This window comes from Gracilinanus agilis, chromosome 6 (genome assembly GCF_016433145.1).
Source record: "Gracilinanus agilis isolate LMUSP501 chromosome 6, AgileGrace, whole genome shotgun sequence".
Lineage (NCBI taxonomy): Eukaryota > Metazoa > Chordata > Mammalia > Didelphimorphia > Didelphidae > Gracilinanus > Gracilinanus agilis.
Genome location: NC_058135.1, coordinates 226,172,058 through 226,190,495, shown reverse-complemented (window position 1 = coordinate 226,190,495; position 18,438 = coordinate 226,172,058). Strand labels below are relative to the sequence as shown.

The 18,438-nt window shown below is 40.4% G+C and overlaps 1 protein-coding gene across 1 annotated transcript in view; it reads right to left on the bottom strand.

The window, feature by feature from the left end:
• DGKQ (diacylglycerol kinase theta) overlaps positions 1-18,438 on the bottom strand; it is a 114,810-nt gene that overhangs the window by 81,300 nt on the left and 15,072 nt on the right. Inside the window, exons 2-3 of the mRNA XM_044680016.1 lie at positions 14,906-14,985; positions 3,789-3,888 (exon numbers count right to left, since the gene is read on the bottom strand). Coding sequence (XP_044535951.1) covers positions 3,789-3,888; positions 14,906-14,985 — 180 coding nt within the window. The remainder of the gene's footprint in view (positions 1-3,788; positions 3,889-14,905; positions 14,986-18,438) is intronic.

The window sequence follows — 18,438 nt, the reverse complement described above, 5'->3', positions numbered from 1 at the left end:
GACAGCTCCAAATGCCACTCTCTGAAATACACATTGTAACTTTATGTATTACAGTTATCTGCGTTTGTGTCTTATTGCCTTACTGGTTATTCCAAGAGGACAGAGGCCATGCCTTCCTGCAACTTTGCATCCCTTCCACCAAGCAGCCCAGAACTCGGCACACAACTGAAGTTTCATAAATAGTGGTTGATCAACTGAGTAAAGAATGCTGTTGGAAGTTCCCAAGAATAACTTTAATCTGACACTCAAGAGTGTCAAAGCTAGAAAGAACCTTGGAGACCATCCTACTCCAAACCCTTCATTTTACGAAGTACATCTCTGAGACTCAGATGAGAAGAAAGATCATACGGTTTGGTGGCAGAATGTGAATGCCAAGAAGATTCACAGGAACATAGACTGAGAGCTAAATGGACATTTATATAATATTAAAGAAAATTTCATTTGAGTTTCACAACAATTCTGAGGGAGATACTAAAAGTATTATCGTCTTCCATTTCATCGGTAAGGAAATGGGCTCAGAGTGGTTAAGCAACTTGCCCATGATCACAGAGCTAATAAGCCTCAGAAGCAAGATTTTAATTTAGGTCTTCCTGACTCCAATTCCAGCATCCTACTCATTACACCACCCTATCTACTGAGATCTTTGCAAAGATAGTTCAAGTCACAGTATTATTTTGGGAGGGAGTGGGAGAGAGGAAGAGAAGGAAAGAGGGAGAGAGGAAGAAGGAGAGAAGGAAAAAGGGAGAAAGGAAGAGGAAGAGAGAGGGAGAGGCAGAGGTGGGAGAGGGAGAGAGGGAAAGAGAGGGCAGGAGGGAGGGAGAGAGGGAGAGAGAGAGAGAGAGAGAGAGAGAGAGAGAGCGCTCTGTCTGGTTTAAGGTAAAGAACCTCAGCAGGCTTTTTTTTTTCCTCTTAAAAGAAAAATATAACATTTCAAGGGAATAAAGACATCAGCAATACAAAAGAATAAAAGAAACCCAAGTCAAAATCCCTGGTGAAGTAAAGAAGGGAGGCCCTGGGGGAAACATGATAGCTGTCTTCAAGAATCTCCAGGTGGTTCCAGAGGGCAGAACTATAGAGGAACACTGGGGATAGTCTGAGAAGAGGCAGATTTGAACACAATGTAAGGAAAATAAGAGTTGAAAAGGCCAGACTTGAGAGAGAAAGCTTCCCCTCCCTGGAGATGTTCAGAGACCAGGTGACCATCTGTAGAAAAGCTTCTTCTATGGGGATGGGTTGGACTAGATCCAGGGTCCTTAACCTAAGGTCTAGAAAGCTGGTTGTTTAATATGTCACTAAACTATATATCTCACCATAACTGGCTTCCTTTGTCATCACATAGGTTTTATTTGATGCATTTAAAAACATTCTTCTGAGAGTCTATAGACTTCACCAGACTGACAGACAAGTCTATGACACAAAAATGGCAAAGACTTCTTACAATGGACTAAAAGATCCTTGAATCTAGTTCTGAGATTTTCTGTGTAGAACAGATTAAAAACTCAGGACCAGAAAAAAAAAAAAAAAAAAAAAAACTCAGGACAGGACAAAGGGGAAGGGAGAAGGGGAAAGGAAATAAAACAATTAAATAGCTAAATGCTTTCCCAGGATCATCTCAGTTGAACCTCACAACAACCCTGGGAAGTGGTGCTATTTATTACCCTATTTGACAGTTGAGGAAACTGAGGCAGAGAGTTTAAATGACCTGCCTAGGGTCATACAAGCTAGTAAGTGTCTGTGGCTGGATTTGAACTCATCTGACTCCAGGTCCAGTGCTCTAACAACTGTACCACCAATTGCCTCTTACTCAGCCAAGTTTACCTTAACTTCTCCCAAATACACTTAAAAAAGGCAGACAGGGGGGTAGCTGGGTAGCTCAGTGGATTGAGAACCAGGCCTAGAGACGGGAGGTCCTAGGTTCAAATCTGGCCTCAGACACTTCCCAGCTGTGTGACCCTGGGCAAGTCACTTAACACCCATTCCCTATCCCTTACCACTCTTCTACCTTGGAGCCAATACACAGTATTGACTCCGAGACAGAAGATGAGGGTTTAAAAAAAAAAAAAAAAAGGTAGACAGCTCTCTGTTTTGAATGCTATTCATAGGGAAATCTGACTTTTTTTGCTGAAAACACAAGTTTCCTGTCTATGTTCCTTCTATGTCAAATAATCTGAGCTGGACTCTGAATTCATTAAAATGTGCAGCAGTGAACTTGGGTGTCAGGGATCTGGCTGGAATACAGGCACAGACAAAATACCAGACACCAAGATTTGGATCATGAACAAGTCATTTAAACATCTTGAGCTCCAGCTTCCCTTTCTCTAAAATGGGGATAATAATAATAATACTTATTGGCCCTCCTCTAAGGTCTCTCGTGAGGAAGAGAGTTCTGTGTAGTTTTAAAACATTATGGTAATGGGAGTTGTTATATTATGTGAAAAACCTCCACAGAAAGAGCTGAATATCTCTGCATCAGAGGTAGTTTGGGGTTTAGAAACGATCTTTCCTTTTCTGGAGACAGACAGTGTTTGCACTGTCTAAAGTACTTTTGGCCAGAAGGGTCAGACCAGGCTTTGAAATATCATTGTTCTGTGGAAAATGGGACCAAGAACTTCGATGGTGAGTCAGAGTAGTTCTGGAAGGTTGGATGAACCCAAAGTATGTGAATTCTTAGCCCTCCAAGGAAGGAGGGAGCTGTGATTGGCATGAAGCTTCCCCATCCCCTGCCTTGGGGCCCCAAATCTGAGTGTCACAGCTCTACAGGTGACACAGGTACTGCTCATGAGACTGAAAGCTTCGTGAAAGCAGGCATTCTCGATGATCCACATCTGGGATCTTCCCAACCCCGAACACCAAACCCTAGACATGGCAGCCTCCTATAGAAATTAAATTTATTGAACCATAAAATCTTTACAACAGCCCCGTAAGGCAGGCAGGGCTAGGATTATTATCTTGCTTTTACAGACCATAAAACTGAGGCCCAGAGAGGTGCCCACCGTCAAACGGCTAGTAGATGGCACCTGGTCTTCTAATTATATGCTTGAGATTTGATTACTATCTCATCCCCACTCCAGAGGAGCTCACTGCCTGGCTGACCTCTCTCCAAGGCAAAAAGGAACTAACTAATAATACCGGATATAAACAGATCATTTTAAGCCCAAGAAGACGGTCAAAAGGTTATGGTTCTTCTTATGAAGTTCCAATTCCTGTCCCGTTCCCGAATTTCCAATCACTGGAAAGCATCATCCTCAGGATTAGAAAAAAAGTAGCCTGGCAGGATTTAGTATTATTCGATCTCCCAGTTTTGGGGGAAGCAGCACGACCAGGAATGGGCAGGCCAAGCTCATCTCAGGGACCTGAGGGGAGATCCTCGGTTCAAATCTGACCTCACATACTTCCTTGCTATGTGACCCTGGGCAAGTCACCTAATCCCCACTGCCTAGCCCTTACCACTCTTCTGCATTGGAACCAATACCCAGTATTTATTCCAAGAGAGAAGGTTAAAAAAAAAGGTAAAACATTCTATCAGTAGAGAGGTGCAGAAAGAGGACTACATTTTCAAACGTGACCAATGTACTGATTTGTTTTGCCTGACTATACATTGTGACAAAAAAACGTTCCTCCATTCTGGGGAGGGAAAGGGTGACTATGCAGTGACAGCAATATAAACAAGAATATCAATTTAAAAAAAATTTTTTAGAGAGAAGTGAAAGTAAGTAAATAAAATCCTAAAATTCTGACAGACCATAAAAGTGACTCCATTAAAGACACAAGATCATTTAAAAAGTTACCTTCACAGCGAAATGCAGGGAAATCTAGCGACTTTCTGCAGACAACACAGATCTTCTTCTTGTAGTGTCCTGGGGGCCCGAAACAATGAGCAACAGGAACCTGCCGTGGGAGAGAGAGCACAAGCATCCATCAGAGACATCTTCCTGCTCCAGCCAGGGGTCAAAGAACCAAAAACTTTAGCCAGACTTCCCCTTATCCTGGGAGCACTAAAACTAACAGCAACAAGAATCATCGATAGCTACATGTCATTTTAAGTTTATGAAATGCATTTTTATGTATGTTTTTCCATTTGATCTTTACAAAAATCCTCGTCTCTGTCATACAATTCCAGGGCTCTCCTGGCACTATTGCCACTGGAATGCCCACTGCCTTACATTGCCTCTCAATCGGGTATAGTATAGCATATCTGATTCACCATAATAACCTTAGAGTTCCAAAGTTTATGAATGCCTTCCCAACAACAACTCTGGAAGCAAGTGTCACAACTACAACCTTCCCAAAGGTGTAGTACCCAGAACAGCTCGCTGAAACAGTCCCCTTCTGGGGGTATGACACCATAGCACTTTCATGCCAACCTGTTCCTGGCACCCTTGGCAGATGAAGGACAATGTCTTATGATCTGTATTTTAAAGACAGGGAAAAAAGAACCTGAGCCACACAAAGTCAGCAATCCAATTCAGCAAAGCTTTCTTACACACCTACTATGTGCCCTGGGCTCAGATAAAAAGACATAAATCAAACAGCCCCTTTGTTCAAAGACCTTAGGTTTTACCTCAGTGGTTCCCAACATTTTTTTGTTCCTTGAACCCCTTTTAACAACAATAAAAAATGTGTTGCAAATCTCCAGGGTAATTTAGTATATGACTACTAATATTCTTTCAGACTTACTCATGAAATGTGTTCAAGATGCTATAATTTCAGAAAAAGCTGGAAAGAGCTATCTGAACGGATGCAGAGTAAAATAAGCAGAACTAGGAGAACATTGTACACAGTAACTGCAATATTGTAAAACAACTGAATGTGATAGACTTTGCTACTAACAGCAATACAAAGATCCAGGATTAACTCTGAAGGACATATGACAAAGAGTGCTATCCACCTCCAGAGAAAGAACTGTTGGAGTCGGAATGCAGATCAAACCATACTATCTTTCACTTGAAAACCATATGTTGAAAATTATTATATGTAATTGGGAAAATAAAATAACTTTGAATTTAAAAAAAAGAAATGTGTACAGTAATTACGATAACTTTTCCTCAAAAAAAAACCTCCAAATTAAAATTTACATTATGATTTTAATTGTAAAAATAAACCACAGACAAAGGGAAAATATATTTGTAATAGAACTAAGCAATTATTTACTACATAAGGAGCCACTGAAGAATTTTTAGCTTGAGTCTCTTGGACCATTGTCTTGACCTCGCAATGGGGGTCATGAACTACTAAATGGGAACCATTGTTCTATTGGGTAGATGCAACCTGAACACCAATAAATACCAGGTAATTTGAGGAGAAAGAACTGACAACTTGAAAATCAAGTTCATAGAGGAACCAAGGAAGATCTAACCAAGGCCTTGAAAGAATAGAAAGAGAAAAGAGGAGGGAGTCCTTTGCAAACACAGGGAGCAAACAAGAAAATACATAGAACGTAAAATTCAGGGAACAGTTAATTGTCTACTTTGACTGGCTGTAACATAAAATATGTACAGACAGTTAGGTTGAAACCAGATTTTGGAAGGTTTTAAATGCCAAACTGAGAACTTTTTCTTTTATACTAAAGATAACAGGGAGCCAGTGAAGATTCCTGAGCAAGGCAGGGATATGCCCAAGCCTATGCATCAAGAATATTATTTTGGCAGTTGTGTGGAAGATGGATGGGGGATGGGGAGGATGTTAAAGCTGGGAGACAAATTAGACCGCTATTGTAACAATGCAAGCAAGAACTCATCAGAATCTGAAATGGGGCAGTGGTTGTCAAGGTGAAGAGAATGGAGAAAGATCAAGGGCTTTTGTGGAGGTAGGAGCCAGGACTTGGTAAATGACTAGAGATACAAAGGTTGAGGGCAAGGTAGGATCATAGATCTAGAGCTGGAAAGAACATTAGAAGGCCATGAGTCCAATGGCTTCATTTTACAGCTAAGACTCAAAGAGAATAAGTGTCTTGTCCAGAAAGTGTCTGGCAGGATTTGAACTTATGACTCTAAGGCTCAATTCTCTTATCCACTGCAATATCTAACTATCCCTTGTCAAAGAAGGCTCCCCCACAGTAACTGGAAAGATGATAGTGTACACTTAAAAGAAATGAGAAAGTTCCATGGAAGGGCAGGTGCAAGAGAGTTAAGGAGTGAATTATTTTAGACATACTGATTTGGAGATGCTGACTGAGCATCCAGGTGATCAGGTCCAATAAGCAGTAGGAGATATGGAATTGGAATTTAGAAGAGAGGATCAAGGAATCGTAGAGTTAGAGCTGGATAGGACTTCTGAGAGTCTATTCCAATCCCCACCTAAACCCTGAATCTCCTCCATAACATCTGAAATGTGGTCAACCAGCTTCTGCCTAAACCTCTCAAGCAATGGGAAGGTCACTAAAGCCTTGAAGCTGCCCATTCCATTTGGTGAGAATGGACTTCAAGAGAAACACAAGGGCTTACAAGATAGATCTGAGAGTTATCTATGTTGAAATTATAATTGAGTCCGTGGGAGCTGATGAACTAAACAAGGAAGAATGATACAGAGAAAGAAAAGAGGACACAAGACAGAGCTTTGGGGGACATATAGGAGTCAGGGGATGGATGGTGATCCAACAAAGGCAAATGAAAATCTGTTCCTTTCCTACATATATATAGAGGTAGGAGGAAAACAAGAACAGATCAATGTTGTGAATTGTAAGAGGAATAACCAAGGAGTAAATTGGTCAACAGTATCAAAATCTGGAGGGTTCAAATAAGATACAGACTAAGAAAAGACCATTTGATTTAGCAATAAAGAGATCATTGGTGGCAGCAAGGTGACTCAATGGATAGAGCATTGGGCCTGGAGTCAAAGAGGTTCAAATCTGGCCTCAGATACTTCCTAGCCATGTGACCCTGTACAAGTCACTTAACTGTTTCAGCTTTAGTGCTCTCCTACGTTGGAACCAATACTTAATATTAATTCTAAGATAGAAGGTAAAGGTTTAAAAAAAAAACTGATATTAAGAACTCTCACTATCAGTGATGTTAGAGAGCGGTTTCAGGTGAATGGTGAGGTTGGCGCCAAATTATGAAGGGTTGACAAGTGAGTGGGGAACAATAAAGTGGAAATAAGGAATATAAAAGATCTTTTCTTCTCTTTCCAGCCACATTACACCTTCCAAGCTCTTCAGTCCAGCCAAACTCAAATTCTTGAAGTCAGGAGTCACTCAATTTCAATTTGAATTCCCGGAGTCCCAAGTCACTCAGTTTGCATTGCTATCCCTAGCATCTGAAATGGTCTCACTTCTGCCTCTAAGAACCCGTAGTACCCAGAAAGACCCAGCTCAAAATCTACTTTCTACAAGAGGCTTTTTCTCCCCTCACCCTTCCCATTAGAATATAAATTTGGGGGGAGGGGGTGGAGATCCAGTCAGATGACTCAGTGGACAGAGAGCCAGACCTAGAGATGGGAGGTCCTGGGTTTGAATTTGATCTCAGTACTCTGTCTAGCTATAAGTTACTCTAGGCAAATCACTTAACCCCCCACTGCCTGACCCTTACTACTCTTCTGCCTTAGAACCAACAAACAATCAGTATCGACTCTAAGACAGAAGGTAAGGGTTTCACTTTTGTCTTTATAACACCAGAAAACAGTGCCTGACATATACTAGGTGTTTAATTCAGAGTAACTGATTGATTCTCTAAGATTTTTACCATGAAAGGGTGATTAGGCCAATATATCGAGGGGATAAAATTAAGTGAAATGTTTTCTTTTGTTTAGAATGGGGAGGCTTGAGCACAGTTAGAGATCGAGAGAGGGACTGTAAGCCCAGGTACTCTCAGGTACAGGCTCAAGGAAGAGAGTCATAAGTTTATGCCTCGCTCCCTACCATCATTTTCAGATTTTCCCTGTGCCAGGGTCTCTCACTAACCTCTCATTTAAAATTCTTTCTCTCAACCCATCTCAATTACTCTATCAAGATCCTTAGTGTCATCATTGGCCAATGTCTGGGTCACTCAATCTTTCTGGAGGAGTTTAATACTTAGTTTAGTCTTTCCCCAGCTCAAACCCTAACTTCATGTTGAGGGGCTTTATTACCAAAAAGAATGTTCCTTCAAAGAACTGTGGGAGTAGAAACATAGAAGAAAAACAACTGCTTGATCATTGATGGGGATAGGATCGGGGATGAAGACTCTAAAGGATCACCCTATAGGTCTTGATCAATGATACATGTAAAACCCAGTAGAATTGCTCGTTGGCTACAGGAGGGGGCTGGGAGGAAGGGAGGGAAAGAGCATAAATCATGGAACCACGGGAAAATATGCTAAATTAATTAAATAAATAAGTAGACTTTAAGAAATGTTCCTTCAAACTCCCTAGCTTCTTCATTTATTCCCTACAATTCCCACAGCAAATTATCTTTCCTGGGTCTCAGTTATCTGCAGAGATGGTTGGGCCTTCCATCTCACTATTACCCAAACCTGTGGCAGCTTCATCTTTTGAACTGTGAAATCTCCCCTTCTCTTCCCTATCCTTCTCTCCCTACTCTGCTGCACTAACTCATCTTCTCTTCATTTTCTCCAGATTTTAAGAAACAAGTGGCTCTTTCCCTAGCCAAGGGCAGCTCTTCCACTTGTGCCTTTCATGCCATTTCTTCTTCATTTTTAAACCCTTACTTATTATTGTAATCTTCTGCCAAGACAGAAGAGTAGTAAGTACTAGGCAACTGGGATTAAGTGACTTGCCCAGAGTTACCAGCAAGGAAGTGTCTAAGGTCATATTTGAACCCAGGACCTGTCACCTCCAGGACTGGCTCTCTATCCACCAAGCTACCTAGCTGATCCTCTTCATGCTATTTTTAATGAACTTGCCCTTCAGTCATTTCTTCTCTGCCTCTCTCATTTTATATTTTATATATATATATATAAAATCTCTCATCAATACCTCCCTCCCTCTTGACTCTTCCTCTACTACCTAAAAACATGACCAACTCTCTTTTATCCTTTAAAAAATTTTTCACCTGAATTCACAATCCTTTCAAAGGATTGACCTACAACCAAGCATTAAACTCCTGGAAGGGTGAGGAGTCTAGACAACATTAGATTATGGCAACAAGGATTTGGACAAGACAAAAGGGATGGATGGAGGGAAATTCTAAAGGAGGGAAGGTCAGTAAGTAAATAATCCAATAAGTAAAGGACTGATTAAACACGATAAGGGGGATGTGATAATAACCATTAGCATGGTGTGTTGGGGGACACAAGAGAAGGAACAAGTCCTGACCATAGTGCTAAAGATCGCAATGTCTTCTTCTAAGAGATCCTCATCTCCAAGTACGAGAAAGTGGAAGGAATGTGGAAATGAAAAGATCTAGGATGAAGGGAAGTTAGTTAACAATTCAGTGGAGTTCCAGAGAAAACAAAGTCAAGGAAGGGCAGCTCTGGGGCTCAGAGGATAGAGTGTTAGGCTCACCTGCTTGATTCTGGACACCATCTATAGAAATGACACTGACAAACTGGATCAAATCCAGAGAATGGAGACTAGCATGGAGAGCAGGGGTCACTGTGTGAGGTAGGTAGGGTAGATATGCCCATTTGACAGATTAAAAAACTGAGGTTCTAAAAGGCTATATTAACTGCCCACATTCACTAGTTTATAAATAGAAGAATGAGGTCATCCCATATCTTGGTTCTTGGGAGCATTGGGGGATCCCAGCAGGATCTGGGAAGACTAGAATCACAAACAAGGTCAAGTGTCCCCCTAATCAGGGCCTTGGACACTGGAGTGTGGGTCAAAATGGTAAATTTATCTTCCAAACTCAGTAAGCTCAGTCTGCTCTCTGGGAACCCAGATGTATGATCTAAAGTCCTTTCCATCCCCATTTCCTAGTCTTGGCACCCGAGAAGGGACGTGACTGAAGCCAATGGTACTGTGACTCACCTTGTTCTAGATCCTTGACTTCAATTAATGAAGCTTAACATATGCCCATATTGAGTCAGAAAAAAAATTTTTCTTTTGATCCTGGTCAGCAGCACATGGTTTTTTGGTGGCTGTTTTTGTTCTGGGGGGGGAGGGGTGTTAATTTATTTTTTTTCCTCTTCTTAACTATTTTTTTTAATTACATGTAGAAACCATTTTTTTTTACAATTGTTTTTTGACATTTTGCAATTCAGATTCTCTCCCCTGGCAGCAAATGGTCTGTTACAGTTTATATCAGTGCTTTCACGCAATCCATATTTCCATATTCCTCATGCTGAACAGCACATGGTTTTGCTGGTGGGTGTTTAATGCCAGCACACTCTGACCCATTCACAGGTCTTGTAAGCCACAGTCCAAAGGTTCCCACCCATCTACGCTCACTGAGGGCAACAGGAAGTCATTATATAACATTCACCCATCTGTGGTGAACCTTAGAAGACAGTCGTGTGTAACGGGAAAACCTGGGCTGGGGAGTCTGAAGACCTAGGCTCCAATCCAATCTCTGCCACTAGAAAGCTGTGTGCTCTGGGAAAGTATCTTAACCTCTCTGTGTGGGCCTCAGTTTCTTCCCCTGTACAATAATAGCACCAAGCTAGATTGATCCCTAAGATCCCTTCTAGATTTGAATCCAAGAACCTATGCTTGCCCAGAGAGGTCTCGGAAAATTTACTTTGGGATGTAGGAAGAGGACCAAAAGTTTTGAAGTAGGAGAAAACTGTTTAATTAAAGTTAGCCAGAAAAATATTTTCAAACAGGTCTGACTGCTTCCCATGAATAAAGACAAGGAAGATCCTAGGGGCAGAATTTAAGAGACTTCTGTACTATCCTGAAGCCAGCCACCCACCCAAAAGCACCTAAGGATGATGATGATGATGATGATGATCATGATCATCATCATCATCATCATCATCATCAATAGCTAATTTATATAGAACCTACTATGTATAAGGCACTGTGCTAAGCTTTTTACAATTATTATCTCATCTGATCCTCACAATGATCCTGAGAGGTAGCTGTTACTATTATCCCCATTTTACAGATAAGTAAACTGAGGCAGGAAGGTTAAGTGATAGTTGTAAGAATAACAGCTAACATTTATATAGCACCTACTATGTGCTGAGCACTGTGGTAAACACTTTATGTATTATTATATCATTTGATCCTCACCACACCCCCGGGAATAAAGTACTATTATTACCTCCATTTTACAGGCAATAATAATAATAATTATAGCTAACATTTACATAGATCTTACTATATGCCAGGCACTGTGCTAAGCACTTTACAATTATCTCATTTGATCCTCACAACCTTGGGAGAGAGGTGCTATTATTATCCCCATTTTATAGATAAGGAAACTGAGACAAACATTAAGTGATTTGCCTGGGGTCACACAGTGAGTACATATTTGAGACTGGAAAGGTCCCTCTTGATTCCAAAACTGGCATTCTATCCACTATATTTGCTATCTCCCCTTATAAGGCACTGTACCACAGACCTAGGTAGGTCTTGGGGCAAAAAGGGCCAGTCCCTGAGGGTAATCCATATCCTCCGCTGTCTGAACAGATGGAGAATGCAGAAGACAGGTTGGAGAGTAAGGGAGAAATAACAGTGTCTAGAGCTTAAGGGAGTCAAAAACAAAGGCAGAGGTCATATGTGCATTAAAATTTCTACAGTAGAATTTTCTGTGGCAGGAAAGAAAAATCCTGGTTGCCCCTCACTTGCTGAACAGTACATAATATGTTAGAATATTACATTCCATTATTTGCAGTAAAAACAATGTATATTCCATTATGTTATAGTCTAATATATCTAGAAAGAAACAATAAATACGAAGAATTCATAGAAACTTGAGAAGAACTGTATGAACTGATACAGAATGAAGCAATCAGAACCAGAAGAACAAATTTTAGGATGACTACAACAATGAAAAGAAAACTAAAGCTAAGCAGCTTCTGAATTCTTGACCAATGCAATGACTGACTAGCATAACAAAGGCAGGAATGAGATACTTGTTCTCAGATGTGGCCCATGTGTGCTTTGCTTAACTGTAAGTCTTTGTTACAAAGAAGGTTTCTGATTGGGGAGACAGCACATTGAGCAGTGACAGAGATATGTGAAAAAACAAAACAGGTATCAATAAAACATTTATTTCACTGAAGCAAAAGGAAAGAGAGGGGAGACAGAAAGAAAAGAATTCAAAGAAAAAAGAGAAAGGAATGGATGTATGAAAAAGCATTTACTAAGTATTTACTGTGTGCCAAGTTCTTTGGGAAGGGAGGGAAGGAAAGAAGGGAGGAGAAGAGGACAGCAAGGAAAGCAGAGAGGGAAGGGAAAGTGAGAAAAAAAGGAGTTTTAAGGATATTCCCTCTGGTAGACTGTGTTTTCTGCATGAGGTCAGCCTAGGAAACTTTAGTACCAGGAAATTAAAACCTAAGTGGTAAATTCATGGAGACATTTTCATCTAGTGATTAGCAATAAAAATCCATTAAAAAACAAAATGAAAGCTGTGTTGGGAGTTCTGGGCTGCAGGAAGGGTTATCAGGGAGCAGGAGAAACCACCATTAATGGACCTTGCTCCATTTTCTCTACTTGATTCACTGGTATTGAGCACAATTTTACCAATAATTTATTAAGCAGCTACAATGTGCAAGCATTGGTCTGAGGTCCCAGAAAGGAGCCAATAGACTGGAAGGAACTTGATGGGATGAAAAGGTAAGGATGATGACTCTTAAAATCCAAGCTTTGAAAGTACTTCAGAGGTTATCTAGTCCAACACTTGCTCGGTGCAAGAACCCTTATTCCTAGCAAGTGGCCCCCTAGTCCTTGCTTGAAGAGCTCCAGCAAAAGAAAACTGAAAGTGGTTTCTTTGCCTCACAAGTCATCAAAATGAAAAGCACCCAATATGGCAGCGAAGAAAAGTGATAAATGTTGGAGAGGATGCGATAAAATTGGGACTATAATACACTGCTGGTGAAATTGTGAATTGGTCCAACCATTCTAGAAGACAATTTGGAACTATGTGTAAAGGACCAATGTCTACCCATTGGCCCAGCCATACCACTGTTGGGCATGTACTCCAAAGACATAATAAGGAAAAAGACTTGTACAAAAATATTTATAGCCGTGCTTTTTGTGGTGGCAAAAAACTGGAAAATGAGGGCATGCCCTTCAATTGGGGAATGGCTGAACAAATTGTGGTATCTGATGGTGACAGAATATTATTCTGCTTAAAGGAATAATGAACTGGAAGAATTCCATGTGAAATGAGAAGACCTCCAGGAATTGATGCACAGCAAAAGGAGCAGAAACAGGAGAACATTGTACACAGAGATTGATACATTATGGCACAATCAAATGTAATAGGCTTTTCTACTAGCAGCAATGCAATGATCCAGAACAATCCAGAGGAACTTAGGAGAAGGAACACCCACATCCAGAGAAAGAACTGTGGGAGCAGAAACGCAGAAGAAAAATTATGATCAATCATGTGGTTCGATGGGGATGTGAATGGGGTTTTGGCATTAAAAGATCACTCTATTGCAAATATAAATAACAGGGAAATAGGTTTTGAACAATGATACACGTATAACCCAGTGGAATTGTTAGTTGGCTCTGGGAGGAGGGAGGGAAGGGGGGACTCATGAATCATGTAACCATGGAAAAATATTCTAAATTAAAAAAATAAAATTTTAAATTTAAAAAATGAAGAGGCACCAGGATGAAGGAGAACAAATGGAACTTGGAGCCATGGATGCAAGTTGTGAAGAAGCAGATTTTAAAGTTGGAGGAAAACAACTTATTGAAAAATGGAGCTATCCAGAAATACAATGGGCTGCCTCTAGAAGCTGTGCTTTCTCTGCCAGTGGTAGGGTCTTCAAGAGGAGGCTGGAGAAGCATTTGTCAGAAATATAGAATGTTAGGGAATGGATTGAACTAGATATCTCTTAGAGTGCATTCCAGTTCTGAGATTCTGTATTCCCTGAATGAGACCTCAGGAGACAGGATTTCTAGTCTTATTCTTACTATTAAATAGGGAATTAGATGTTGGACAAGTCACTTCCCTTCTTTAGCTCCTTATGAGACTAATCAGGAGTCCTTTTTCATCTGGGAATCTGTGAACTTTTTAATAAACTTTATTTCAATATTTTTATATTATTCAAATATTTCAATAGTATTTTAATACAAATGGTTTCCTTTGTAATCCCATGTATTTTGTTTCATGTATTTAAAAACATGCTTTTGAGAAAGAGTGCTTGAGTTTTGCCAGACCACCAAAGGGGCTCTTAACCCAAAAAAGATTAAGAGCCACTTGACCAAAATGGTCTTAATTCTCTTCTAGCTCTTACATGGTATTACTAGGATTGAGAAATGGAAGAAAAGACACACCATCCAACCCAATTCTTCTGATTAGGACACTTACTCTTCCATTTCCCCATCCCCAAACCCAGGAGAACCTTATACAGAGACAGATACAATGTGGGGCACAATCGAATGTAATGGACTTCTCTTCTAGCAACAATGCAATGATCCAGGACAATTCTGAGGGACTTATGAGAAAGATACTATCCACATTCAGAGGAAGAACTGTGGGAGTAGAAACACAGAAGAAAAACAACTGCTTGATCATATGGGTCAAAGGAGATATGACTGGGGATATAGAATCTAAGCAATCACACCCTCGTGAAAATATTAATAATATGGAAATAGGTCCTAATCAATGACACATTTAAAACCCAGTGGAATTGCTCATTGGCAATGGGAGGGGGATTGGAGGAGGGGAAGGAAAGAACATGAATCATGTAACCATGGGGAAATATTCTAAATTAAATAACATTTTTCAAATTTAATGAAAAAGAAAGTTATTAGAATGATCAATGATATCATCACCACAAAAAGAAAAAATAATCCCCACTCATCTATAGGTAGCAAATGTCATCATGTGGGTCTCTCTACTCACCCTGACCAGGCTCGGAGCAATGCAGGCACATGGGATCTTCACGTGTTTCAGGCATTTCTCATGAGACATAAAGTTGCAGACTGTGGAAACAAGAAACCTTTTCAGATTCAACAATGTCATGAGAAAGATGCAATAATAGTACCTGGAGGGCACAGAAAGACCACAGGCAGAGATACTGGAAGGTAATATTTCTGATTTCTATTCCGTTTTAAGGTTTACAAAAAGTAGTTATTCCTCCTAGCAACCCTGTAAGGTAAGTAGTTCTAATCCCCACATAACAAAGAAGGAAACCGAGGCCCACAGACTGGCCCAGGATCACAGAGCTAATAAATGCTGGAGCCAGAACTTGAACCTGGGCAGTTCTTTTGACCAGACCACCTAGCAATGCTTATACTGATGGTGCTGTAGTCAAAGCTGCCCAACTATTCTCAGTCTTTTCCACAGGACACTGGATGGGGGTCCTACATCCTAAAGCTGTGCTCGCAGGCATCAGATAAAGTTGTCAAAGCCACTATGGGAACATGAGTCCCTTCCTAAATAGGCACGGACCAAAGTGGCTACCACCAATGTTTCCACTGCTCCCTGAGGACCAGGAGCAAGGGAGAGGGAGCACAGAAGGGTCATGTCTGGCTCGAGAATCCCTAACCTTGTGGCTATTTGCTTCTGTAAGCTCTAATCAGCAAAGAATTCCAAATTCAAACAATTCTGAGGTGCCACTTCAGAGGGAAGGAAGGAAAGACTTGATGGCACTAGAGCTTGAAGTGAAAGGGTAGGTTGGTTTTTTGACTCCCTCCTCTCTCTACAATTAGCAAATGGTCTTTGAAGGATGTCAAGGCTAACAAATTCATCACCTGCAGTCAATCTAGGGATGATCTTCATATTAAATCAGTCTTCTGCTAGTCCTCTACTGGAAGCTCTTCCAGCTGAGAGGCACTTGCCGTGAGTGGCATTCCACTGATATAGCCTTGAAGAATGCTGGGTCACCTCCAGGCCACAATAAAGTGGAGGATTATTAAAAAAAAAGAAAATCAACAGGTGGAGTTTACAAAGAGGCTCATTTCCTTCTAACAAGTGAAGCTGTTCAATAATGGAAGGAGTTGTCTTTGGGAGTTCCTGATAATAAGATATTCAAGTAGAAACCGGTCAGGGATGCTGAGAGACTCTGGCATTGGGTAGGACATTGAACTGCTGACCACAAAAATGATGCTCCCATAGCTCCCAATATGCTCCCAGCTCGGAATGCTCATGAGATAAGACAGGGAAGGGATTTAGATCCCCATTTTACAGATGGACAAACTGAGGTCCAAAAAAGGGTAAGTAATTTAGATATCCAAGCTAATAAGTGTCAGAACAAGGATTCAAATTTGAGCTTTTCCCATTTACACGAGAGGATCTTTACCACATTGTTAAACCTCATGTGACGGAGATGGGGGGGGGGGGGTCTGTGCACTTGAATAGGAAGGAAAATGGCATCTCTATTTGTACTGACCTCTCCCTGGAATTCAGCACTTCCTTCAATTCCTTACAAATCTCAGCTTTCATCAGACTGCCCTCGGAGCCCATGATTTAAAAAAAGGTAAGAACCTCCAGATTGCACCAAGCTGCCTCACACTAAAGGGCCTCTCAGATCCCAAGCTGGTGCCAAGACTGTCTGTTCTAATCCCCCTCCCACATACACATGCCCAGCCCACCCCCAATCCTGCTAAATTGATTAGCAGCATGGGAATGTCATTCGGAGAGAACTGTCTGAGTCTAAAATTCAATCAAAACCTTCAAACAGAAAAATCCGCATCCCTCTGAGCAATTCATTATTCTATCGGGGATGGCAGAGCTAAGCAGGAACATTTGGGAAAAGGCAAAAACCAAGGACAATGAACAAACAGAAGAAATTCTAGGGAATGAAGTAGATGGCTTTGGTTATGTAACGCTTTAAAGATCTGTATAATAAACGCCCTTCCCCCTCAAAAAAACACCCCAACAGTACAACTAAGTTAAAAAGAAAAATACCACACTAGAGGAAAAGTCTTTGTGGAGAATAAAACAGATAAAAGTGACACAGAAACATGCAGAAGGAATTATTACAATTCAATACATTATTCAAGGGGAAAACCCAGTCCCTGATGGATAAGTAAGTGGTCAAAGGATACAAAGAGGCAATTTACAAAAGAGGAAACACAAATTACAAATAATCACTTAGGAAAATGGCCAACCCCCTTCGTAATGAAATAAAGGCATATTAAAACAGCTCTGAGGGCACTCTTGAGATATACCAAGAGCACTGGATTTGGTTTCGAAAGACTCAGGTTTAAATTCTGAGTCTGTGACCTTGAACAAATGACTTGCCTTTTCTCTGGCTGAAGTTTTTCTAATGGAGGGGGGTATTGAACTATCTGATCACTAAAGGCTCTGCTAGCTCTAAAACCCATGATCATAATATATCTTCATTCTATTACAATGGAAAAAGAAAAAAATAAAATAAAACTTAATATAGGAGCTATTCCAAGATAAGGTCAAAATGGACACATGATTTAGATATAGTGATACCATAAACTAAAGTAGGGAAACATAGAATAGTTTACCTGGCAGATCTTTGGAGAAGGGAAGAATTTATGACCAAACAAGAGACAGAGAGCATTATAAGATGAAAAATGAATAATTTTGATTATGTTAAATTGAGAGCTTTTGTACAAACAAAATGAATGTAACCAAGATTGGAAGGAAAACAACTGCGAAAAATTTGTATAATAAATTTCTCTGAGAAAGGTCTATTCTCAAATCTATAGTGAGCCAAGTCAAATTTATAATATAAGCCATTCTCCAATTGATAAATGGTCAAAGGATATGAACAAGCAATTTTTGGATGAAGAAATCAAAGCCATCAATAATCCTATGAAAAAATGTTCTAAATCACTCTTGATTAGAGAAATGCAAATTAAAACGGCTCTGAGGTGCCACCTCACACCTATCGGACTGGCCAATATGACAGTAAAGTGATAAATGTTGGAGAGGATGTGGCAAAATTGGGACACTAATGCATTGCTGGTGGATCCAACCATTCTGGAGGGCAATTTGGAACTATGCCCAAAGGGCTATAAAACTATGTATACCCTCTGGCCCGATAATATACTTCTACTGGGTCTGTATCCCAAAGAGATCACAAAAAGGGGTAAAGGACTTGATTGTACAAAAATATTTATAGCAGCTCCTTTTGTGGTGGCAAAGAATTGGAAACTGAGGGAATGTCCATAAGTTAGGGAATGGCTGAACAAATTGTGGTAGATGATGGTGATGGAATACTATTGTGCTATAAGGAATGATAAGCAAGATGATTTCAGAAGGAGCTGGAAAGATCCACATAAACTGATGCAGAGTGAAATAAGCAGAACCGAGAGAACATTGTAAATAGCAATATTGTACAATGACTATCTGTGAAAACTTGGCTATTCTCAGCAAAGCAATAATCTGGACACTCCTGAAAGACTTATAACGGGAAATGCTATCCACCTCCAGAGAAAGAGCTGTTGGTGTCCGAG